Source organism: Peromyscus californicus, unplaced genomic scaffold (assembly GCF_007827085.1).
Source record: "Peromyscus californicus insignis strain IS unplaced genomic scaffold, ASM782708v3 Scaffold_3__1_contigs__length_106647218, whole genome shotgun sequence".
Classification (NCBI taxonomy): domain Eukaryota; kingdom Metazoa; phylum Chordata; class Mammalia; order Rodentia; family Cricetidae; genus Peromyscus; species Peromyscus californicus.
The window spans coordinates 35,450,450-35,476,741 of NW_026294551.1; the positions used below are offsets into that span (position 1 = coordinate 35,450,450).

Below are 26,292 nucleotides of genomic sequence, written 5' to 3' on the forward strand. Positions count from 1 at the left end.
TCCCCACAGGCATGCGCACAGACCAGCCTGATCTAGGCAATCCTTCACTGAGGTAAATCTAGGTTGTGTCCAGCTCGCAACAACTAACCATCATAGCCTGCTTCTTTCTAGTGCAATGGAAGGTGTAATTAATGAGAACTGTGTAGGTAACAGATGGGGGAGTTAGGATTTGGAGCGAGGCAGTCTGATACCATGCTGTTATTCTAAACACTAAGTTATAGGGCACTAACTACCTCACATATCGTTTGGTGGCTCTTTTCCAAGTGTCTAAAGAAAAATAACTGATGAAAACAATGCAGGAATCTGGTCATTTCTGTATCTTAAAGTCCCAAAATCATGGTGGAAGATGGGTGATCTCAGCAGCCGTGAGAGAAACCTGTAGGCTTTAAGGCCTCTGGTGTGTTGGACATCACTCCCTAACACTGCCTTGTGTCTGCTTACGTTGTTAGTAAGTGTATGTGGTCAGGGTGAGCAATCAACAAGGGTGGGTCATCTGTGAAGACAAGAGGACACTTACTGTGGACTTTCTGTCTGTTCTCCAGATATTAAGTAAAACAGCATCAAAGAGAAGCCAAGTGGACCAGAAACAAAGTAGTCCATATCCTAGCTCTTTGTGTGGGACTGTGGATAAAGCCCACAAGTTTCCCTGGCTTTAGAGTCACACTTGGTTTTTAAATCTCGTGTAACTCAACCCTTTCTCCATGTTCACAACAATAACCTACTTACTGATTTCTCAAAAAAAAAAAAAAAAAGGGACAGAAAATTGTTTAATGAGGAAAACAGCCAGAACTTAGGGTTTCCCCCTCAATGTTCTCAAGTTGCAATTAAATCAAACCTAATCACCAGTAAGAGAACAGATCTACTGAACCAACACTTCTCCTATGTATGACTGATATTTTTAGTACATCAAACAAATTTAGATTTGATGTGACTTGTTGCTTTAGTCAGCAAAGCCTAAACTGTAGCCAGAGGCACAAGGTTGAATGTATACAACTGATGAGGAATTGAACCTTGCAACTTACAGCTTTTAAACTGGGATTAAAGTATAGCAACATCAAAGTAACACAGAATTGAAGTGTTTCAATTAGTTTTAAATAAAAATTTCTCATCAAGTTACAATCAATTCATAGTATTGACCACAGGCATTCTAACCATTTAGGTGAACCACAACCTGCCTTCTGATGGTCTTCCCTTCTAATTCCCACAGGAGATGCTGAACATAAGCCATATATCTGTGGAGATGCAGACTCTGCCTCAACTGTTTTGGATGGGACTGAAGACTACCTCATTCTGGCCTGTGATGGCTTCTATGATACAGTGAATCCTGATGAGGCAGTGAAGGTTGTGTCTGACCACTTGAAAGAGAATAATGGAGACAGCAGCATGGTTGCCCACAAATTAGTAGCATCAGCTCGTGATGCAGGGTCAAGTGATAACATCACTGTTATTGTGGTATTCCTGAGGGACATGAACAAAGCTGTAAATGTTAGTGAGGAATCAGATTGGACAGACAACTCTTTTCAAGGAGGGCAAGAAGATGGTGGGGATGATAAGGAGAATCATGGAGAGTGCAAACGCCCTTGGCCTCAGCACCAGTGCTCAGCACCAGCCGATCTAGGCTATGAGGGGCGTGTGGATTCATTCACTGATAGAACTAGCCTGAGCCCAGGGCCCCAAATCAACGTGCTGGAAGATCCAGACTACCTAGATCTCACACAAATAGAAGCAAGCAAACCTCACAGTACCCAATTTTTGCCACCAGTTGAGATGATTGGTTCTGGTGCACCAAAGAAAGCAGATCTTAATGAGCTAATAATGGAGGAAAAATCAGTCAAGTCTTCATTGCCTGAACGGAGTGGTGCTGGAGAGTTTCTGGCTTCTTTTAATTTGGGTTCAACAGGGCAACAGATACGCAGAATGGAGAGCTTGTCTCCTGTCTGTTCTGGGTTGGAAAATGAACAATTCAAATCCCTGGGGAAAACAGCGTCTAGATTGTACCATTTACGCCACCACTACTCCAAAAGGCAGCGTGCATTCAGGTTTAATCCAAAGTTTTATTCATTTCTTTCTGCTCAAGAGCCTTCTCACAAAATAGGCATTAGCCTCTCCTCACTTACTCGAAGTGGGAAGAGAAACAAGATGTTAAGAAGTTCTTTGCCATGGAGGGAAAATAACTGGGAAGGATATAGTGGAAACATGAAGATTAGAAAGTGTAACTATATTCCATGCCCAGAACTTCCCTGGAGCTATAAAATATAAGACTTTTCTTCAATGTAGGCTAGCTAGCTCTCTCAAAAAATACAACTATCAGAGTAGAAACAAGGTAGACATTTTTAACGTACATGTGCTTCATTATGAATCCATTGATGGCTCAATCCTTAAATGTACATAGATCTCTAGGAAATTCAAAATAGTGTTTTCAATCTTAAAAAAAAGTATTGGCGGTTTCACTAGCAAACTCATACAACTGGTCCCTGTGATGTGTCTCTACCTACATACAGTCCCCTCTCCACCATCCCTTCACGTCACTAGTGGAAGCTTGGAAGTTATTCCAGTCAGAATATATGGTATGGAAATCGAAAGTATCTGGTCTGATGTGCCTAATCTAAAGGAAACAGTGCAGAATTAAATTCTGGGGGGAAAATGTCCCTCAAGATCCCGGGGACCATGAAGCATCCCTCCCCAGTTGTTTGGGTGAATGAAAGATTAAAGCCACACAGGTCTTAAACTGCTGATCAAGGACTCAGTGAACCAGTACCAAAGTGTCATATTCTCAGACTTGGGAGGCAGTATGCAGTAAGATAACTTGTTTATTTTTCATAGAAAATGAAAAGCAACTATGAATATTTTTAATGAAAATATTTCACAAGGTTTTAGTTATCTGAGAGTCTCATAAGCTGTTATGGTGCTTTTGGTGGAATTTTGTTACTCATTTTCAGAGACCTCTGTCAGCTGGCAGTAACCTAGGATGCTGTTCTTCATAGTACCTTCATCTCAGGAATAAAAGTGGTTTAAGAGATGATGTCAGGTACGACAGAAGACTCAAATGCCATTTAAAAGGAGTTGTGAAAATAGCACTTCTATATTTTCTGCTTTTTTAAAAAGTTTACAGACAGCAAAGGCATATATAACTATAATATAAAATGGAGTCTGAATAATGAAAACGATAGTTTTAACTTCTCTAAAATTGTTTTCCCCAAGGAAATGAAGTAATTGGTATGAAGGAGGCTGAGTGTGAACCCAGAGGCCACGTGCACAGGAGAATGCAGATTACTGAGGGCCAGGGCTGTTTAGTTATAAGTGGAAGACGAGCCAGAGTCCAGCTACCCGCTTCAGACTACAGTGACAGGTCATGTGCTTCTCATTTCAATACTTATAGTTTATAGTTTTGAATCATCCACTTTTTGCCATTTCTACAGTTTCAAACCAGAAACATGTCTTCACCGAAAGACAGTAAAAACGCTACAGATTTGTCCAGTGAGGCAGCCTGGTTTATCTCAGTCATGAATGTTTCCATGTTCCCATGTTCCCTACCCCATCACCCATGAGCTAGCCAGGCCAATAGGCAGGAGTAGCTGCTGGAGGCACTGCTCGCACAGTGGAGGTGCCGCTAAAGGTTCCTGCTGAGGCACAGCCACTCCTAATCATGTTCTATGGAACTCCACAATTCATGTTGCATTCTCCAGACCCACAGAGGATTAAGATCCTCAAATTCCACAGACATAGATGACTAACATATCACAGGTACCAGCAGAGCTACATCAAACCATTAAAGACCAAAACCCAGCTTCTCTTCAGCAATGGTCAAACTATTAACCTACAGCTTTTATTTTTCAAAATTTGAGTCTAAGTGGAGATTTTCAGTATTTGTTTTCTGTTGACCTTGGAGTCATTTATTCTTCTCTTAGTCTCGTGACACACTGCTGAGAAGGAATGAATATGGCTCCACCTCAACAGTATTAGGACTTCATCATCTTTCTGATGCTTGCCCCATAAATGGACCAGTCTGTCATGTCTGTCATCTTTTGAAGCCCAGATCATGCTGACAACCCATCAGGTGCAGGGCCAGTTTCAAACCAAACTTCTAAACAAACAAACAAACAAACAAACAGGCAGCAGACAACAGCTGTACATCATATCCCAAAATAGCTAAGTACATTTAGAAGAATTTCTGTGGTTATCTATTCCTAATGTTTTTGATCAGAATAAGGAGAAAAAAAATGAGGTGATAGGCTTTTGATTAGTGAGATTAAAAAAATGAGTGGATGAAGCTAGGGCAAACAGACCCACTTGGAAAGGTCTGGATTTTGTAGGTCTGACTACATAGCAGTGTTAACTCCATTTCTCATATCATTAGCTCTCTAGAAAATAGAGAAAAGTACTTCTAGTGTGGTCAAGTTAATAAACCAATATTGTAAAAACTAACTCATTTGTTCACAATGTGCGTATTTATAAGGTAGTTAGGTACCATTTGTACGGTAAGTCCTTTAACATTCTATAATATTAAAGTAGTGGTTATTGGCCTGATACATGCTGCTGTTGGTTCTATAAACCAGACGAGAAGCAGTGCTTTGTGAAATGCAGTGTTAAACCTTAATGCCACTGGTGATAGGAAGTAGTTCCCTTCAATTCAAATCCTCTGCCCTTATTTGCTGCTTGCTAATGTAAGCAATAAGTAACCCTCTAACTAATGGTATCTATACATTTCTGTAACTTATATTTAATGATGGTGTATCTGGTGACTGTAAAAATATTAGACAGATATAAAGTATCTATATAATATATATTAACTGTAAATGCTGAGGTATAGTCTGTGAATTATGTGTTTTGTACCTCTATTTCATTGTGCAATTTAGTGGTGGTGAAAGTTCAACACTCGATCCTTAAAGAGTGGCAGTATCCCTTTTTCATTACCATGATCTGCATCAATTTGTTTGCTTGCTAAACCAGTTTTGTTATAGTAGGAAATAGCAAAACAAATATAGACAAGAAAGTGTAGTATCTGATAGGAAAGCAGACTTCAAGTCACCAACTGAGGTTACTATTCCTTGTACATTCACTGTGAGTCTCAAAGGGCATCAGTCCCTAATTTCAAAGGTTTCCTTTTTCACTTTTTTTAGGTATGTACATTGGAAAGATATCTGAGTTTGGCAACATTACATCACCAAACACTGGAGCTATTAATTCTATTTATGTCTGTACAACAGAGGTCAGACAGAAAAACATGTATATACTTTTTCTTTACCTACAAGTGCCATCCATTGTCCTTGAAGTAATACAATTAGAGTCCATGTTGCATTTAATTTAAGTAGGAGGCACCTTGAAAGTAACATCTTTTCAAAGGACAATGTCAGTAACGTCAACACTAAGTCTACTCCTGACCACATTTACAGTGGTACAGCATCGACACTGCATTCTCATGACCACCACACTCCACTGCTAGAACACTGTGCCAGTAGGAAGTGCAACATCCAAGGGGCAGATGAACAGGATGCAGTTCAGTGTTGCAGAGAAGCGGCTGTACTTCACGTACTTCCTCCCCATCAAAGGTTTACTGGAGCTTTGTGAGAAAAGGGCCTAAATGATTTTAAGTTTTCAACGATTTGCTCACTCAATGAGCTTTTTCACCTAAGGCTACAAAAGAGGATATTACAGTTTTGTTCAGACTTTGTTTGGGAAAACTTTTCTTTGGGTCACAAATTACTAAAAGATTTTTTTACCTTTCAAAAACAGGATAAAAGACAAAACCCCCACTCTTCTGTTTTGTTCTATACAAAGATGGTTGTTTCTTCAAAACAAACGATACGCCAGTATTATACAGACAAATAGTACTGGTTGAAAAACAAACCGCTGTTGCATCCTCCAGCAGCATTTGGTCTAGTTAAGCCTATTTATTATACTAACTAGAAACCTGAGCAAGGGCAGGGAGTCCAGTGACCCAGCAGTCGCTCTTGAAAAGGAACTACTCTATTATCTTTGATGTATTAGATAATGCAGATACATCATTGTAATCTCTCTAGGTGCTCTGTGGTGAGAGACAAGCTTTCTCTTATTCATGACATTTCTCTGCAAAGAATTCTCTCTGGAGTGAAGTGAGTCAAGTTACGATTTACAGACCCGCTCCACAGATCACTTCTGAGTTGAGCTGTAATCATAAGTGATCTTTCATGTTTTATTTATTAAAACTGTTTATTCAGGTAAGGAGTATGTCGAAATTTTGCCAATATCTTAATAAAACTCAGCAATTAAAAACCACTGGTTATTTGTCTTATTCATAAAGTATTGAGTTACTTGGTGCTTAAACTAGGCAGATTCCTCAGCCTTAAAACCCCCACAATCTCCAGGGGGCTTTAAAAAAAATTTTTATTTCTATGTATCCCTGGCAGTCCTGGAATTCACTATGCAGACCAGACGGGCCTCAAACCTGGAGATCCACCTGCCTCTGCCTCCCGAGTGCTGGGATTAAGGGTGCACACCACTACTGGAGATGGATGTTTTCTCTCCCCTTATAAACATGGAAAGCTGCAAATCTGCTTAGTGACGCTTTAACTATTACCATCCACCCACCCAACAAAACCAGGGGAGGGGGGTTTTCTTCTGGTGCTCCCTACTGGTTTAACTGGGGTAACAAAAGGGGGCCAGTATAAGAGACAGTAGGAGAGGTGAACCCATCCTGAGCTAAGCAATGACTCCTCAGATCTTCCAGTGACGTTATTCTTAGATCTTTGCACCCAAATGCCCAGCTTTCTCTTCATGCCATTGAATTTCAGTCTTGAAAGAACGAACCAGTAAGTGGTGGCTCTGTCTTTCAGGAGGGTTTGATGAGGAATAATTACGGAAGGAGAGTGTACAGAAAGAAGTGAAGCCAGTTCTGCAGGCCACGTGCATCTAAAGCAGAGCCATGGTTGACAACCTGTGCGTCTCGACCCCCAGACCCCCAGGAAACACAGATAGTTACATTACGATTCAAAACAGTAGCAAAACGACAGTCATGAAGTAGCAATGGAGTAATTTTACGGTTGGGGCTCACCACGGCATGAAGAACTGTATGAAAGGGTCGCAGCAGTAGGAAGGCTGAGGACCACTGAAAGGGATGGACCCAGTTAACACATCTCGACTCCTTTACCAGCGAGACTTATTTCACAGTCACAACAATCCTAATTTCTCTCTCATTTAGGCTTTAGCATAACTTTATAAAGAAAAAAACAGTTCTGTAAGGAAGATTTACTTGAAGGGGCTTGCTTTGCAGGGATGGTAAAGAACATTTTGATTAATAATTGTTATTTATGTTTGAAAAATTTCTAAAATTTGATAATTAAGACAAACATCTCTTTCTGAAGTAACAGCATGCCATATAATTACTCTAAGTGAATCACTAGTATAACAATTATTTGAATTAAGACTTTACTATTGTTACCAAATTATCAGAAATGATTGTCTGGGGTTAGGGTATCTCAAAGGTAAAGCACTTGCCAACATATGTGGCCTTGGCTAGGTCCAAGCTTGAGTTGATTATAAGGTTGTCCCCCCTCCCCCACCCCCACCATTAGCTTTTGACCTGCACCCGGATGCCTGTTACCTTAAGAACAACTAATAAACACTGACAATAAAGTGTATCTCAAAAAAAAAAAAAAAAAAAAAAACCAACAACTAATAAAGGACACTTCTGTGTGCTTTAGGAGCCTACTTTTGTTTGGCCTCAGAATAAACTTTTCGAAGAACTTTTATTTGTATTTCAAATAGATCAGTTTCTTTTTGGACTCTTCAAAATGTTCAAATACTGTTCAGTAACAAAGGGTTCCTCCTTGAGCAGTTGGGTTTAGTATTCTTAGCTTAGCTATAGGATGACAACCCCACCACAGAATCTCCAGGAAAAGGTGTCTTGACCTCATGGTGCAAAAAACAGGTCCTACACACAGGTTCTATCCAGTTTTTTTTTTTTTTTTTTTTGGTCCCTTTTTGGAAAATGGAAAAAAGTGTGCTGTCAAGAATGATCTAAGTTCGGAGAAATCTTTTTTCCAGGTGAGAAGTCACAGCTTAACTGGATATGAAAAGGCCCTGCCTTCACAGTGGGGATATCACAGCTACCACACAGGGGCAGGAGAGCCCATAAAGTTGCTAGGGACTCCCCAGTGGAGGCAGACTCAATGAGGCAAGTCTACACTGCAGTCTCCTAGAGGCACAGGAGGAGGAGACGCCACCTGCCTATAGTATTTGGGCTGTAGTTCTGGTTGGGTAGAGAAGCACCAGGGACTCGGCCTGCTCATGTGGCAGCCAGAGAAATCCTTTTCACAGAGTGGTGCAATGGATATACAGCCCAAACTACTGAGTGGCTAACGTTACTTCCCGTTTGCTCCTAAGCTTCTTCGAGAAGAGTTTGTCTTTGTTTTGTTGTTTTAAACTCCTGTAAATATTGATCAGAAAGCTAAAATGTAGTACCTCTCAGAAGTTTATCTGCTTTTTACAGTTCAGCATATACTTATACATGACTCAGCACAATGAATTGTGACACCAACTTCCTGAACTTAGGCCAAACTCACAGGTTTAGGGCACAGTCTTCTACAAGATGAACCTGCTTCAAAGACCAGCTTCAAGTTCAGGATCCCCAGGCCACCCTTACACTTGACCAGGTGGCTCCAAGTTTGGGGGTTTCCACCATTAAGCTGAGGTTTGGTAACTCACTAGAACACTGCACAGAACTCGGGAAAGCACTGTGATCATGGTTTCATTCTGAAGAAAGCATGCAATTTCGAACCAGCGAAGGAAGATACATTGGGGAGGTTCTGAGGTTCCCAAATGTGATGCTTCTTGTACCAGCAGGTGACCTTCCTGGCACAATGACGTACATGGTGCTGCAAAGCTGGTACATTCTTTCAGGCTTCTAGAGCCCCCATAGTGTGTGTGTGTGTGTGTGTGTGTGTGTGTGTGTGTGTGTGTGTGTGTGTGTTTGTGTGTGTGTGTGTGTGTGTGTGTGTGTAATTCTATCAGCTACCTGGTCTCTAGAACCTTATAAACATACCACACCATTGGCTTTCTAGTGTTGTCAACCCCATCCTCAGGCATCTTGTTAGAATAAACTACCAGCTTCCAACCATAAATGATTCCCGTCACGTAGGAGAGTCCAAGGATTTAGAGGCTATTTCCAGAACATGGGTCAGAACAGCCATCTATATTATCACATATCTGACAGTCCTACTCATACGCATAAAATCTCCTTAAGAATGAAGACTGCTCCCATAAAAGTCTGATCAGAAACATGCTAGACTGGAAATGACCCACATTCTTTAAGTAGGTAGATGAATTCCAGTGGAACACCTAGTGGAATATGCTAGTCGGCAAAATAAACAGAAAACTAAGAACCGAGTCACACAAGATGGATAAACGTAATTGTGCTTTACTTACTATGTGACTGTACATTGTGAGTCTATTTATATGACACTATGGAAAAGGGAAAATTAAAAGGACAAAGAACAGTGGTAGTCAGAAGTCTGAGGTAAGTGTTACTTACAAAGGGCCACCACAGGGAAATCTTGGGGCTGCAGACTGTCATGATTAACTACATTAACACTGAATCAAAGAATAACAATACAGAGGGCAGAAAGAAAGGTGCTAAAGTAGTCTTGAAGTTGAGAACTTCAAATAACTGAAAAAGTGTTTTGTTTTGGGTTTTTTTTTTTTTTTGGTTTTTCAAGACAGGGTTTCTCTTTGTAGCTTTGCGCCTCTCCTGGAACTCACTTGGTAGCCCAGGCTGGCCTCGAACTCACAGAGATCCACCTGGCTCTGCCTCCCGAGTGCTGGGATTAAAGGTGTGCGCCACCACCGCCCGGGCTGATAAAGTGTTTTTGACATGATACACCAGCTGGGTGCCAGGGCATGCATCCAGCTACCTAGGAGGCTGAGGAAGGAGGATCCCTTGAGCCAGCCTGGGCAGTATGCACAACCCCATTTCAAAAACACACAAGCGATATTCAAGGTGGTTTTTTTCCTCATAAAGATATAGATCAGATATATCATTAGTAAATAATAGAAAAACAAAGAAAGAAAGACAAAAAGAAAGAAAGGAAAGGAAAGGAAGAAAAGAAAAAAAAGAGCAAGCAAGGGCCGGGCATGGTGGTGCATGCTTTTAATCCCAGCACTCACGAGGCAGAGGCAGGCAGATCTGAGTCCAAACCAGCCTGGGCTACAGAGTGAGTTCCAGGACAGCCAGAGTCATGTAGAGAAACCCTGTCTTGAAAAAACAAAAAAGAAAACAAAAAATGAGCTTGTTCAAGTTAAATAGCTAATACCCTGTAGCCAATGATTCAGGCTTCACATGGTTGGCTATTATAAATAGAAGCAAAGCCTACAATGAGCCCTGTGGGATCAGATTGATGTAGAAAAACCTGCAGTTTTTCTCTAGAAAACAAAACACACACACACACACACACAAAAACAAAAACCAAAAAGCTATTTTAGCTGGGTATAAAGGCACATGCTCACAATCTTAGTATTCAGAAGCCTGAAGCAGGAGGATTAAAATTTCCAGTACAGCTTGGGCTACATAAGGACAGGCTAAAAAAAAAAAAAAAACAGTCTATATGCATACTTACCCACTGGCTGAAGAGTGATGATACTACAGTAAGAGTAAGCACACATATTTAGTTTCTAACATGATTTTCATATAAAAGTTGAATTATAGCTGAGCATGGTGGCTCATGTCTTTAATCTTAGCACTTGGGAGGCAGAAGTGGGTAGATCTCTGAGTTCAAGACCAACCTGGTCTACAAAGAAAATTCCAGGTCAAGTAGGGCTACATAGTCCCATTATGGTAGGGAAAATACAAGGTGAGCTTTTAGCATCCTTTGATTAAAATATAAGAATGTAATAATGGGACATATTAGAGCTAGGCATGGGGACACACATTTTTAATCCCAAAATTTGGGTGGCAGAGCAGGTAGACCTCTATGAATCTGAGATTAGCCTAGTCTACACAGAGTTCCAAATCACACAAAGAGACACAATGAGACTGTCTCAAAACCAAACAAATTACAAAGAGCAAGACGAATGTAGAGCAAGGATGCAGCTCAGCTGCCAGCATACACAAAGCCCTGGGTTCAAACCCCAGCACTGGTTAAGCATGGTGGCACAGGCCTATAATCCAAGTATTCCTGAGTAGAAGACTGGAGGACCAAAAGGACCAGAAAGTCAATGTCATCCATGATAAGACTAGACATACTTTGGCTTCAAAAACAAAAAAAAAAGTACTGCAAACAAGATTCATTACATGATCATTGCTGTGGTATGGTTACATATTGTACTAACTAAAGGAAAAGATGGGTCAAGGCTAGATGGGAATTCTCACATTTTCTTAATTCTTAGAAATCTACAATTATCTCAAAATAAAAAAACAACAACAAAATAGGACAATCTTTAATTTAAGCTTTATTTGTGTTTTGTTAAGCAAGATAAATTGCAAAAAGCACTGTGTCCAAACTTAAAAGCATCACACAATCTCCCTCAATTTCCCACGTGGGGACAATGCAGAACTTGTCTGTCTTAAAGATTACTGAGGGACTCAATGAATCAAGCTGTCAAAACTGTTCAGAAACAATATGCTCACATACACGTATTTAATCCCAGCACTTGGGATGCAGAGGCAGAGGCAGCCCAGTCTACATAGTGAGTTCTAGGCCAGGCAGGGCTACATAGTAAGGTTGAAGCTAGTGAGATGGCCAGCACTAGCACCTACACCCTAATCAGGCAGCTCACAAGTGCCTGCAACTCCAGTTGCAAAGGTTTTAAAGTGCCCCCTGGCTTCCTCAGACACCCAAATGCACACACACACAAATGAAAACTAAAGAATCCTTACAATAAAAAGTAAGTCCTTAAAGAAGATTTCCAGTAAAATGAAGGTACATGGCTCCTGAAGAATGACACCTGAGGTTATCTTCTGACCTCAACACATATGTGCACCTGTAGACACATGAGCACACACAAACACAAAACAGACACACCTTATATTGAAAGCAGTACAACAGAAAAACTAATAAAAATTACATCCAACATAAAAGAGAAACCGTTTTTTTAGGAGAGGTAGGGAAGATTGACTACTAGAGAACCAGGGGTGCAGGAGGACAGGGTAAACGGAGCAGTGGGGGTCTACTCTCATGCCGCTGCCCCTCTTCTCCCTACCTGTCTTCGGGCACAGCCAAGGTGGGCACAGAGCACCTTGCTCCTGGCATCATCAAAACACTGGCTATGCCTGACACTACAGTTTACAATGTGTTTGCCTAGATGCCAAAGCTTTGGGCTCTTTTCCCAGCACTAGCCAAACACCAAAAGCAAAATACCACCTCTGTGGATACTTTGGTATGTAGGATTGCTAGGGAATAGGGCAAGGATTATTCTTTCCATTGGGCATAGTAGAGCACACTTTTAATCCCAGCACTCTGGAAGCAGAGACAGGCAAATCTCTGTGAGTTCAAGGTCAGCCTAGTCTACAGAGTGAGTTCTAGGACAGCCAGGGCTACACAGAGAAACCCTGTCTTAAAAAACCAAAGACCAAACAAAACAAAGCAAAACAAAACAAAACCCCAAAAGAATTATTCTTTCTATAGATTCTACTTCTGTCATTTATTTATTTTGGTTTTTAAAAGGAAATCTAGAATAGAAGCCCGACCCTTCTTTGAACAAAATGCCATTGTCTCCAGTGCTAAGCAGCCACTGCAATAAAATAAAAAATGGCCTTCTGGTCCCACTTTCAATAAATTGCAGAGGCACATTTCTCAAGTTAACTTTATTAACAAAAAGTGCAAGCTGTTAAAAAAAAAAAAAGTCAACTATGAGTCACAGCATTGAGCAAGCCATCAAACACGGAGTGAATCATCATCACTGGAACAAGCAGGGAGAGCACTCTCGTGGACATACATCCATGCTTCTTCAACAATCTCTTGCCAGCTTTAAGTGCAGCTTTCACAAACACGTAATAGCTCAAACACAAACTCGGGAGCACAATGGCAAAATTTGGCAATCATTTGGGGTTGGGGCTAATCGGGGATATGAGAGAAAGCCTTACACACAGTTTCATGTTGATGTAAGACTGCAATATACAAAAATCTTTAGATGCACTCATTGAAATCAAAGTCCAGCCAATGGAAATAGTTTCAAAATATTAGCTGCACTACAGTAGTGTTTCAGGAAGCAGAAAAGATGAAAAAAAAAAAAACTTTAAGTGACCTTCCATGTCTTCACAGAACCAATCCACAGTGAGTTAACTCATTTTAAATGACACCTGTAAAGGTCAGACAACTGAATGAAGGTGTGCCATTAACCAGTGTGCCAGCACTCCAGCAAGCGAAAGAAATAAATAAAAGTTAGGCTAGCATCATATTTCAAAGAGAAGAGTCAGTCTAGTGTTGCTACAGCTATTCAGGGAAAGTATCCACTGAGTAGAATCTGTTCAGCAGCAAGTTTTCTGTTCGCTATTATACAGGCCCTACTGAAACTACAAACTAATGAAAACTTAAACAGCCATCTAAACCATGAGCCAAAGACACAAGAGCACTGATGCTGAACGAGTTACCGAGTCACACGCTGCCTCTGGGTGCTTTCTGGCACTTTGCAGGCTCTCCGTACTGCAGACAAGCTGCCTTTGTTAATGCACTAATTTGCTAATTAACGGAGCACTACACTGTTGGTTCATTACATGAGAAGGAACTCTTCCTCCACTTCATCTTTCCCCATGTACTATTACTGTCTTTGTACTAGAACTGTGTTCCTTCTAACAGGTTCAAAGTTACTATTTCAGGTAGAGAAGACGAACAAAGGACACTAAATCTGATTATCTGACTGCTGACAATTTTGAGCACCAACTTCCACCAAATTTCAGGGCCTAGGTAGCTTGTAACTTGGTTCTCGTGTCTGGCAATTACCTTCCACCGCCTTCATCGGTACTGAAGTGGAGATTTTCAGGATCAATTGGTTCACCATCAGGAAAACTGGAATGTGAATCTAAGAAAAAAATTGAAAGGAAAAAAAAATGAATGTCAGAAGGCATGTTTTCTTTGCCCAGGTCTTTCGTGATCTTACCAAATGTCTTACAGACTGATAAAGATGTGCTAGGTGGAGAACAAGTCTCTGTCTTCAGAGAATTTCTGATTTAAGTTGAATGTGAGTAAGAGGAATAAACAAAACAGGTACAGACACCAACAGTTAGAAGAGGAAAGCCACAGCGACACCTCCTCCTTCTGGAACACTGCCTGAGGAACAGAGATGGCGACACTCTCCAGCCTCAGAGTCCATGGACACAGATGTTCCTCGCACAATTCAACTGCCCACGCAATCATCACTGCAAAATCCCACTCGCACTCAAAGCAAGTTGCCTCAAACCCGGACACTTCTTTAGAAGCAGAGGGAATTGCTGAAGATGCCAGAGTATGTGAAACCATCAAATACTTGCCACTGTACTGAGAAGGGAACCCCCAGCATAAGCCTGGTACCTCACAGTGCACTTTCCTGTAATACTGTATCTGTTTACTTTCAGTCTGAGCACGAGAAATCATCCCATCAAAGCACAGAAAATTAAGCTATTCTAAAAGAGGAAGGACCAGGGAGATGGCTCAGGGAGTACAAATGCTTGCTGTTTGTCTGACAACCTTAGTTAAATCCTTAGAAATGGATTTGATGGGACACATCTGTAAGCCCAGCATCCCTATGGCAAGATGGGGCAGAGACAAGAGTCACCCAGAATCTCGAGGCCACCTAGTCTGGAGTCAAGTGCAATGGCAGAAACAAGGAGGACCGCCACAAAGAAAGGTGGAAGGAGAGAACTGACTCCCTGCAGTGGTCTTCTCATCTCCATGAAGCCGCTGACATGCACAACCCCATACTCACATACACATGACTTTTTAAAAAACACAGGGCTGTCCTAGAACTTGCTCTGTAAATCAAGCCGGTCTCAAATGTAGAGACCTGCCTGCCTCTAAATCAGGAGTGCTAGGATTAAAGTCACATACTACCACTCCTGGCACAAATAATTTTTTTGAAGGGAAAAATATTAACAGATTTCTCTTGTGCAGTTTTTTCACTAAGAATTCTTTTCTGAGGGAATATGAAGGAATAAAAAACTGATTCCAGGATTTGTATGCATACGTAAGAAATAAAAGGGGTTTTTAAAGTTATAGCATATGGGGGCTGGAGAGATGGCTTAGAGGTTAAGAGCACTGGTTGCTCTTCCAGAGGTCCTCAGTTCAATTCCCAGTAACCACATGGTGGCTCACAACCATCTATAATGAGATCTGGTACCTTCTTCTGATGTGCAGTCACACATGCAAGCAGAATAATGTATACATAATAAATAGATCTTTAAAAAAAAAAGTTACAGCATGCTAGAAAACAGAAAAAGTACTGAAGAGAGGTAAAAATATAAAACAAAAACGAAAAATCCCATTCACATGAAACTTCCGCAGAGATAGGCAATACTTCCTATCACAGGGTGCGGGCTGAATATTTAAGTGCTATAGCTCGCCCACTGTCCCTGCTGAAACTCTTTGTTCTGAGGTATCCTTGTCCACAAGCTATACAACACCAGGCTGCAGGCTTTTCCACACAGGAAGTGGCACTCAGGCGACTAACTGGCCAAACATAGCCTGACAACTTTCTCGGTACTTACCATATCATCTACCATAGAATATTCTCTCACAAATGACAGTAATTTTTTAACAAGATGTAAAAGCAGCAGAACAGAATGAGCAGAGGCAGCAGCAGAGGCAGAAAGAGCAGCAGCAGCAGCAGCGATGCTTTTATGAACCTGTGTAAAATGACAACATGCTGCACCTTCATCGGGGGGCTGAGCCAGGAACGGATCATTGAAGGAGCCCATGCTCGTGTGCTCTTCCTGCTCCTCGTTCTCAGTGTCACATTCAATGTCGCTGTCGCTGCTCATTCCTGGCAGGCAGAAGGGGAGAACACGTCTGGTAAGAATCCACTGTTTGGTGACAGGAAAGAGAAAGCTCGTATATACTGAGCTGAGAACCCTATTGAAGAGTAGCCACACAAACGTCAATTCTCTGCAGCTTTTTAGAAGCATCACTTGTACTTTTTCCCTCAATAGAACTGAGTACCCTAACCCCTGAAAGTTTTGTGAAGCCAATATTAATTTCAGTATAGTGAGAAAAAGTTTTCCACATTAAAAACTTCCTTAACAAGTTGTAAAAACAAAACAAAATAACAACAAAACCCCCCAAAACAGGCACTCTTTCAATCTGGTTTATTATAAGGACTAATAGTCTCTAGCCAAAAATATTCACAAATACAAGCATACATATTAGAAATGCATAGAAAATTCCAAGAATGCTAGTAGTAAATGGTTTCCAATCTATTTGTCTCTCTCATATTTGTATGTATAATCAATTTTGACTTTAGAGACTCAATTATATATTTTTCATTAACACCTAGTAATTGTACACAGGGTGTAGTATGTCACTTTATACCTATTTATAATATGTAGTGACCAGGGCAGTTGACATATCTACCATCTTAGCTGTGTATCATTTATCTGTCTTGGGAACATTCAAATCCTCTCTACTAGCTATTATAAAATATTATATTAATCATAGTCGACCACAGTTATCCTACTGAACTTTGGAACACTGTAAGTTATTCCTGCTGCTCAACTGTTTCTTTATGTCCATTAAGTATCCTCGCTTCATTCTCCATCACCATTCAACCCTCTTCAAGGTTCTGATAGCCACTATTTTATTTTTTGCTTCAAGATCAACTTTTTAACTTCTACATATAAGTGAAAACATGTATTTTTTTTGTGCCTACTTTAATAAAAACAATATTTAATAAAACAATACTCTCCAGTTCAATCTATGTTCCCACAAATGATGTGATTTCATTGATTTTTAAAAGCTCAATAGTGTTCCATTGTATAAAGTTTCCCTGTCATATATGGAATACACTTTGTCCCACCAGACAGTGGTGGTGCACACCTTTTATCCCAGCACTTGGGCAGCAGAGGCAGGTGGATCTTTGAGCCTGGTCTAAGAAGTAAGTTCCAGGACAGCCACGGCTACCCAGATAAGCCCTGTCTCAGAAAACCACACACCTTTCTGTCCCTTCTGCAGTGTGCGCTGAGCCTTCAGCTTGTATTAGAAGTTAACAGCTGGGGCCGGGTACCCCCCAGGCAGCTCTCTGCAAGTTCAGCAGTCATGGCTTCCTATGTCTCTGTCTACTGCAGGAAGGGGCTTCTTTGATGAGGTACGGGTAGGTAAGAGCTACATTTATCTTCGGGCACAAGGATTAAGTATTTAGAATGCAGTTACAATTGTACTAGTTTAGGGACGTGGCAGTAGGACTCTAGGGCCCATGGCCTTACCAGCCACAGATGCTGGCTGGATTTACAGTACCGAGCATGAAATCCCCCTAATAAGAGGGCCTGAAGTCCAAATAGACAGCTGTCGGTTACCCCAGGATTTGAAGTGCCACTACTGTACCATGTCGGATATCTTGCTATCTGGTCATTGTTGTGGTTTGTAGGTGTCACAGCTAGATAGGACTGTCCATTTTTTTCTCCCCTGGTAATGCCTTCTGGTGCTATAAGAGTCTTCAGGGAGGAGGCTTTCAGGTCAGCTCCAGTTCCATTCCTCCAAGTCTTCTTTCCAAAGTGTGTGGTTTGCAGGGGTTTTGTTGTTGCTGTTGTTGTATTTTGGTTTTGGGGGTTTTTTTGTGTATGGGGGGGGGATGTGTGTGCGCATGTGCATGTGGACTCTGAGGATTAAACTCAGGTCATCAGGCTTGGCAGCAAATGCCCTTACCCACTGGATCATCTCACCAGCTCCAAAAACTAAAATTCTCTTTGAAAGAACACAAAATAAAAAACACAAGTCTGCCATAGGTACAAGAAAAGAGTAAAAGGGCCAGTAGATGATGGAGAAAGGGAACCAACTCCCTTAAGTACACTCCTAGGTTGATTCCTCTGACCTCCACATGGGAGCCATTGGCACATCACGTACAGTACACACAAACAAGCATAATTTTAAAAATTAAAAAAGAAACAGCAAGGAACTTTGTGTTTATGGCAGGCTTATTAAGAGAACAAAAATGTTAAACAAAGGTCAGTAGTGTCTCCAAAGGCTTACACATACCAAGCATACACTCTGGCTTTTAGCTCATGTGCAGCCTTTAGGTTTGGGATTTAAATCCAAGGTTCAAATCTCAGAAATTTACCACAAGAACTGTTCAGGAGCTACTGCTATATGGATAAAGCCAATGCAGACACCTTCTTGGGAGGGAAGGCTCTCACTTAACAGCAATAAACTCTGGACAAAATCATGGCATAGCTTCTTAAGGACTCTGAAAACTGAACAGGAATAGGAATATTGCTGCAGTCAATCGTTGAAGCAAACTAGCCAACTCAGGTTTCATGATGTCACATAAAAATGTCCAGGATGAACCCCCTGCCACTGGATTAGCCACAAATGTCCATGACACAATCTAGAACCCAGAAAGTGCATCAGTAATTAATGCCACGGTGACACAGACACTGGGGTTCTCTAACAAGACTTCTAGGTTTGTCACAAATTCTCAATGTCAAATAATTTTGAGGAAGTTTCTAGGACAGATCACAAGAATAACTAGGGAAGCAGGAGTCTCAAAAAAAGGTGTGCAAACAATGCAGCTGGGCAGTGGTGGTGCACGCCATTAGTCCCAACTCTCAGGAGTTCCAGGACAGCAAGAGCTGCTACTCAGAGAAACCCTGCCTTGAAAAATCAAACCAAACCAAACCAACAAACACCCAAACCAATGCAAACAATGTATGTGAAGCAAGAAAAGTTTAAATTTAAAAAATTTTCCACCAAAGAAAACTGTAGGGGGGGCTGGAGAGATGGCTCAGTGGTTAAGAGCGCTGAATGCTCTTCCAGAGGACTCAGGTTCAATTCCCAGCACCCACATGGCAGCTCACACCTGTCTGTAACTCCAGTTCCAGGGGACCTGGCACCCATGGCAAAACACCAATGCGTGCGTGTGCGCGCACACAAAAAACAACAAACAAACAAAAAAAAAAACTATGTTTTCAAGCATCTAGGTTACGTTTCTTCTTCAGTGTTCAGAATACAAAGTTTGCACCTGGACGTTATTAAATGTCTCCAGTTTTTTTTTTTTTTTTTTTTTCTTCCGAGACAGGGTTTCTTTGTAACAGCTCTATCTGTCCTGGAACTTGCTCTATAGACCGGCTAGCCTTGATCCCAGAGATCTGCCTGCCTCTGCCTTCTGAATGCTGGGATTAAAGGCACACACCTCCACTGACTGGCTTCTCCACTTTTCATAAAGAACACATGCACATGAAACATTCTTGCTCTGAAGAGGAATATACAAGTATTCCCTTTTTTGGTTTGTTTTTGAGACAATCACAGTCTCATTCCATTGTCCAGTCTGGCCTAAAACTAACAACAGCTCAGCGTGACCTCAAACTGAGGTAATCCCCCTGCTTCGGCTCCCCAAGTACTAAGATTACAGACATGAACCACAATGCCAAACAACAGAACCAACCCTAGCTCCATCTGTGAAACATGACTCCCACCTTGTGGCTCCTCATGGAACTGGTCCCTGAAAACACAGACTAAGTCTCCAAATTGCAGTTAGACACCTGACCTTTCAGTACTATTCCCTCACTGATGGTACTTATGAGACATGATTAACTAAGATGTTTCAGAAATACTACAATGAGAAAAAAAACGTGTAGCTGCAACAAATTCTGAAAGGGTCTATGTCAGTCAGCTGAAGCCAGATGGAGAGACATCTCTCTTAACAATATCAGATGCTTGAAATTCACAGAGAAGCAGGCAATTTGTTTTTTACCTACTAATAATTTACAGCTGCCCTTCTCACTGCCTTCTAAAGCAGTGGTTCTCAACTTTCCTGATGCTGCGACCCTTGAATACAGTTCCACATGTTGTGGTGACTCCCAACCATAACATTATTGTTGCTACTTCATAACTGTACTTTTGCTACTGTTTTGAATTGTAAATATCTGAAACGCAGGCCATCTGCTAGGCAACCCTGTGGGGGTCATGACCCACAGGTTGAGAGCCACTGTTCTAAAGGACACTTACCATTGTTTAAGAGTCCTCCCTCCTCTGCAAGGCTGTACAGAGTAACAGAGTGGGACCAAATGACTGGAGTTTGCCAATTTCCCTTGTAGGTTGAACAGTAAGATACAAGATGAGGGGCTGGAGAGATGGCTCAGAAGTTAAGAGCACTAGCTGCTCTTCCAGAGGTCCTGAGTTCAACTCCCAGCAACCACATGGAGTCTCACAACCATCTGTAATGAGATCTGAGGCCCTCTTCTGAAATAAAGGTATATATGCAGATAGAGCACTCATACATAAAATAAATAAATAAAGCTTTAAAAAAAAAGATAAAAGAAGTTAGGAAGCTGCTGACTGGCTCTGAGAAAGGTTTTCCTTGTTGATAGTGATACAGAGAATAAACAACCCTCCCCAGAAATTCCAGGATGTGATTCAGAGTTCTTACCAAAATTGCAACTGAAGCAACTACCTTGTCACTTTCAGAAAAGCTAAGCCAATTCACTGAGACTTTGAATTCAGAGATGACACAAGCAGAAAAACAAAAAAGTACAGGCTCACACCTGTAATCCCAGCATCAAGAGGCTCAGGAGGCAGAACTGTTGTAGAATACTATTTTATCGTGTGTTAGTTGTTCATGTTGCATTTGTTTAACTCTGGGAAGCTGTGATACTTTGCCTGTCTGTCTAAAACACCTGATGGTCTAATAAAGAACTGAACAGCCAATAGCAAGGCAGGAAAAAGGATAGGTGGGGCTGGCAGGCAGAGAGGATATGTAGAAGGAGAAATCTGAGAGAGAAAAAAAGAAGTAGGCAGAGAAGGAGGACAACTCCAGGGGTTAGCCACCCAGCAAGCCACAGAGTAAGACTTACAGAAGTAAGAGAACAAGAAAAGCCCAGAGGCAAAAGGTAGACGGGATAATTAAAAGTTAAGAAAAGCTGGCAAGAAACAATTCAAGCTAAGGCCAAGCATTCATAATAATTAAGAATAAACCCCCATGTGATTTATTTGGGAGCTGGGTGGTGGGCCCCTCAAAAGAGCAAAAACAATCAACAACACATAACTTTTATGAGTTCTCAGCCATTCTGGGTTACAAAGAGTGAAAACCTGTCTCAATGGGGGAGTGGAAGGCAGCTGCTAGGATGTAGCTCTGCTGAAGTCCTGGGGTCCATTCCAAACACAGCATAATATAGGCATATGACTCATGTCTATAATCCCTGTACTTGGGAGGTAGAGGCAGGAAGATCAAAAGTTCAAGGTCAGTCTCATAGTAAATCTGAGGCTAGCCTAGGCTACAAAGAAATACAGAGGCATGCCCACATTGAACAACTAAATTTTCTAACTCTGAAACCACGCTATCATAATTACATATGTTTTCTCACTTGGAAGACTTCTAGAGTGCTACTTTCATTACTGTTTGACTCAGCTGTTTGATTTCCTTTTTTTTCAAGACAGTTTCTCTTTGTAGCCCTGGCTGTCAAGACATTCACTCTGGCCGGGCAGTGGTCGTGCACACTTTTAATCCCAGCACTCGGGAGGCAGAGCTAGGCAGATCTCTGTAAATTCAAGGCCAGCCTGGATTACCAAGTGAGTTCCAGGAAAAAGGTGCAAAGCTACACAGAGAAACCCTGTGTCGAAAAACCAAAAAAAAAAAGAAAAAAAAAAAAAAGAAACAAAGAAATTCACTCTGTAGACCAGGCTGGCCTGGAACTCAGAGATCTGCCTGCCTCTGCCTCCAAGTGCTGGGGTTTAAGGTGTGTGCCACCACCTCCCAGTGCTTATTTATTTATTTTGATAGTCTTGATAAAGGTGATCAGAGCTAGCAAGCCATCACAGATTGTATAATTTATCTCTGTTAGCTCGTCTGCCAGCAATGGTTTAAGAGCTGCGCCAAGCCACCACCACCCAGCCAACTTTATTTTTCTTTATTGTTTTTATTTACTGACTGGGCATACCTGGTCCCAGGGATGAAAAAACACACAACTGAGAGAGAAACAATGGGCCCAGATCCAGAGCCTGAGGCCATTTAGGGCAAGCGTTCAGTGAATAAGTATAGAATAGTGCCCACAATTGGTGGCTTACTGGATGAGTGTGGCGAGATCCAGTATGCCCAATGAGCAACAGATTCTGTTAAGAATTAGATTGGCCGGGCGGTGGTGGCGCACGCCTTTAATCCCAGCACTCGGGAGGCAGAGCCAGGCGGATCTCTGTGAGTTCGAGGCCAGCCTGGTCTCCAAAGCGAGTTCCAGGAAAGGCGCAAAGCTACACAGAGAAACCCTGTCTCGAAAAACCAAAAAAAAAAAAAAACAAAAAAAAAAAAAGAATTAGATTGGTTTGACACCCCCCCACCCCCCACCCCCCTCCACCCCCGCCACATACAGGAATATACACTAAGGAATCAGAATGGTACAGTATAATGGAAAAAGAGTAAGATGTCAGGACCTTCCCTTTTAGGAGCATATGAGGGGAACAAATCCATATTGTAAGACTACAGCACAAAGGAATGCAATTAGAAAACAGCTCAATGCTTTTGTGCTACATGGTACAAATACTATGTCATGCCCCTTGAAGAATGAAAAATCACTCTTATGGGTTTGTTTCTCAGGAGTCAATGTCTAACACTTCCTGACCTGCAAGAGGAAGTCTAAGAGGGGACCTAGGGGGTTACTGAACCTTAAAGGACAAGAGGTATTTATATTCTTGTTAAATGTATTGTTTTTTGCTTCAAGAAAAATGTTGTGATGACATGGATGACCGCTTTCCTTCCAGAATCATTAAGTTTGCTTTCAATATTGCTTGTGGTTAAACTACGATGCATATGCTTATAGAGTATATAAGGTGTAGCCTACTTCAATAAACAGGCAGCCATCCTGATTCCCCCCAGACTGGGTCAGTCTCCTTCCCTCGCCAACTCCATGCCTCCTCTTTGGGACCTGAACCCTGCTGGAGCTGGACTCTGGCAACTAATGTCAAATACATGCAATATTCTTAATATTGTTTTTCTTTTGAGACAAGGTACCATGTAATCTAAATTGGCTCTGAACTTGCTATATGGTAAATTCAAGGATGATACCAAATTTATGATCTCCTTCCCTCCACCATCCCAATTGGGATTACAGGCAGACTCACCATGTATAGTTTATGTAATGCTGGGAATTGAACCCAGAGCTGTGTTTGGTAAGCACTCTGACCAAGCTCATCCGTGGCCCAGGATGGTTAATCTTCACTGTTGACTTACTGGATTTAAAATCACCTAGGAGATACATCTATGTGTGTGTCTGCGGAGGTGTTTCCAACTAGGTTTAAATGAGGAAGAAAGAGTCACCTGAAGCATGGGCAGCACCGTCTCACGGACTGGGGTCTTGGGAAGAACACAAGTGAAAAGCCAGCTGACCAACACTCATCGCTCCGAGACCTCCTTCTCCCACTGACAGTCTTTCTCAACTACGAGCAACTGAACCCCTCAAACTAGAGAGCAAAACAAATACTTCCTCCTTTCAATTACTCCATCAGGTAGTACGTCAAACAAGGAGCTAACACGTGCTTCCAGATAAGCAGATATCCACACGGAAGAGTGAGATGGACTGAAGAGCAGGAGACAAAAATCAGGTTCAACTCCACCTGCAGTCCCAGCACTTGGGAGGCTAAGGCAGCAAGATTTAGTCAGCACGGCTACACAGTAAAATCCTGTCTCAAAAACAACAAGTTCAAGTCATTCTTCATTTCAATTATTTAACATGTTTCTTCAAAGGTTTCATGTTCCCAGTTCCAAATCCCATTCCAGCTACAACAATGACTCCCCCACACTGTAACCAGAGTAGAAACTAAAACACACAACTCTATGTATGAAGTTACTCCTGCCTTCGATCCCATGCAAAGGACAAAGTCCAGATTCTACAAGGGCTAGATAAGGAAGTTCCTCATGACCTGCCTTCTGCTTCCACTGTGGCCTCAAACTTCCTGGCTAATCACCTGACTAACTTCCACTCCAGCCTTTGGAGGAGTTTTCCAAGGGTAGACAAGAGGCCAGATATGTAGAGATGTGAAAGTGACTTTGGGCAAGATAAATTGCATTTCTAAGTTTTAAATCACTTGTTTGTAAAAATCAGGAATAAAAGAAGTTAATGACTATGAAGACTAATTTTGAGAATGTAGTAAGGACTTAGTAAATACCAACTGTTATGATGATATACTTTCAGATCCTTATATACCCTATCAAGAGCACTTATCACCCAAAATTATCAAAGGCTATTAACCAGTCTCTCCAATATTTAATCAGTGTTTTTAATGTTTCTCTGCTCCTCTCCTTCTATCACACATATACAGCATACTTTAAAAAAGCTACAGTTTGGGCTGGAGAGATGGCTCAGAGGTTAAGAGCACTGACTGTTCTTCCAGAGGTCCCGAGTTCAATTCTCAGAATCCACATGGTGGCTCACAACCATCTATAATGAGAGCTGGTGCTCTCTTCTGGTGTGCAGACATACATACAAACAGAACACTGTATACATAAATAAATAAATCTTTTTAAAAAAAGCTACAGTTTGTTTTATTAGTAACTACAGCCCACAATGCAAGGGACTCTCAAGGACTATCACCCCTGGTCAGATGACTATGCTGACAAGGGACTCTCAAGGACTATCACCCCTGGCCAGATAACTATGCTGACAAGGGACTCTCAAGGACTATCACCCCTGGTCAGATGACTATGCTGACCAGTGGTCTTTCATTGGGGTGATTTTATCTCCCAGAAAACATCTGGTAATGTGTGGACACAATCTGGGTTATAACTAGTACCCAGTGGTTTAAAGCTCTGGGGATGCTGTTAAGCATTCTAGGCAGAGAACAGCCTCCCTACAATAATAACCATGTCCAGAATGGCAACAGTATCAAGGCAGAGATAGCTCCAAACCAGATAGCAGGTTCAGAAATTGTTCCAGAACCGGCATAAATTCAGAATCAGGCAAACTAAAAGAACTTTATAAATGACACATAAAGAAGAAGTTTGTAATTCCAACACATGCTGTTAAGATTTCATGTCTCTATAATTTATTATTGGTATGTGCACAGACATTTGGAAAGTAGCTAATTTCCAAAATTCCTCCCCCAAAAGATCACTAGCAGTACTATTTCTTTCTTTAAAAAATAATTCTTAAAATTTTATTTTAGAGTTATTTGTGCCTGTTTGCATGTATGTGCAAGTGTCCACAGAAGCCAGAAGAGGGCACTGGATCCCTTGGAATGACAGGGGTGCTGGAAACCAAACCCAGGTCCTCTGCAAGAGCAGTACATGCTCTTAACCATTAGGCTATCTCTCCAGCAGTAACATTTCTTCATGTTTTAATAATCAATACAGTGAAGACACGTTTTACTTAATCTCTCCTCCTGAGAGAAAGAACAGTGGAGGACTACCATTTAAGAGCAAAGACCAACACATTTAGTGCTCAAAAGGAGGTCAAGGGATGACTCACTAAAATATTTCCCTTATGAGTACAAGAATCTGAATTCATCCCCAGAACCCATGAAAAAAACCCAATATAGTCAAACTGCTGAGAAGCCATCATAAAGGAGGAAGACGGCTGTGGGAAGCCGAGAAAGCCCTGAGTGAATGTGTATTGTTTGGCATGGCACAGCCCATGCCTCAGACCTACGGGATTGGCATAGCCTTCTCCCTGGGCTGAGGCTCACAGGTACGGCAAAGCCTTACTCTGGTCATAGTGCAAATGTTGATAGTATGTCCAAGTATGAGAGCTTAGAAATAATTGACGAGCGTGTGAAAAAGCTAGCAACGACAGCTTTCTCCTGGATGTCTGCGGCTGGAGCCTGCTGGCCGACTGAGACTAAATCCTCCTCCTGTACAGAACAAATGGACTGAAGTTCCAGGTTGATTTGTAGTTGGAGCCATTCCATCAGAGTGCACACAACCCAACTTTTCTCTTTGTGTGTCTGTCCTTGTTTTATTCCCTGTATTTGTGCAGGCTCCAGGACCAAGCTGTGTGGAACCGGCAGACATACCTGTGGTGGTTTGAATAAGAATGGCCCCCATAGGCTCATATGCTTGAATACTTGCTTCCCAATTGGTGGAGCTGTTTGGGAAATGATTAGGATATGTGGGCTTGTTGGAGGAGGGGTGTCACTGGGGGTGGGCTTTGAGGTTTTGAGAGTACCATTCCCAGTGGGCTCTTTGCCTCGTGCTTGTGGATGAAGATGTGAGCTCTCAGCT

General features: G+C 41.6%; 2 protein-coding genes across 15 annotated transcripts in view; one reads left to right on the plus strand and one right to left on the minus strand.

Annotated features, from left to right (window-relative positions):
* The window catches only part of Ppm1e (protein phosphatase, Mg2+/Mn2+ dependent 1E), a 144,549-nt gene extending 138,294 nt beyond the window's left edge, over window positions 1-6,255 (plus strand). Inside the window, exon 7 of the mRNA XM_052758175.1 lies at window positions 1,208-6,255. Coding sequence (XP_052614135.1) covers window positions 1,208-2,259 — 1,052 coding nt within the window. The 3' untranslated portion in view covers window positions 2,260-6,255. The remainder of the gene's footprint in view (window positions 1-1,207) is intronic.
* Trim37 (tripartite motif containing 37) overlaps window positions 1-26,292 on the minus strand; it is a 153,772-nt gene that overhangs the window by 41,246 nt on the left and 86,234 nt on the right. For 11 of the 14 annotated variants that reach the window (XM_052758162.1, XM_052758161.1, XM_052758164.1 and 8 more), the window contains 2 exons: window positions 15,814-15,924; window positions 13,911-13,989 (listed from right to left, as the gene is read on the minus strand). In XM_052758162.1, coding sequence (XP_052614122.1) covers window positions 13,911-13,989; window positions 15,814-15,924 — 190 coding nt within the window. Of the gene's footprint in view, window positions 1-9,378; window positions 10,613-11,398; window positions 11,953-12,756; window positions 13,271-13,910; window positions 13,990-15,813; window positions 15,925-26,292 lie in introns of those variants that run through there. The other 3 variants (XM_052758171.1, XM_052758170.1, XM_052758172.1) reach the window with 3 other exon arrangements.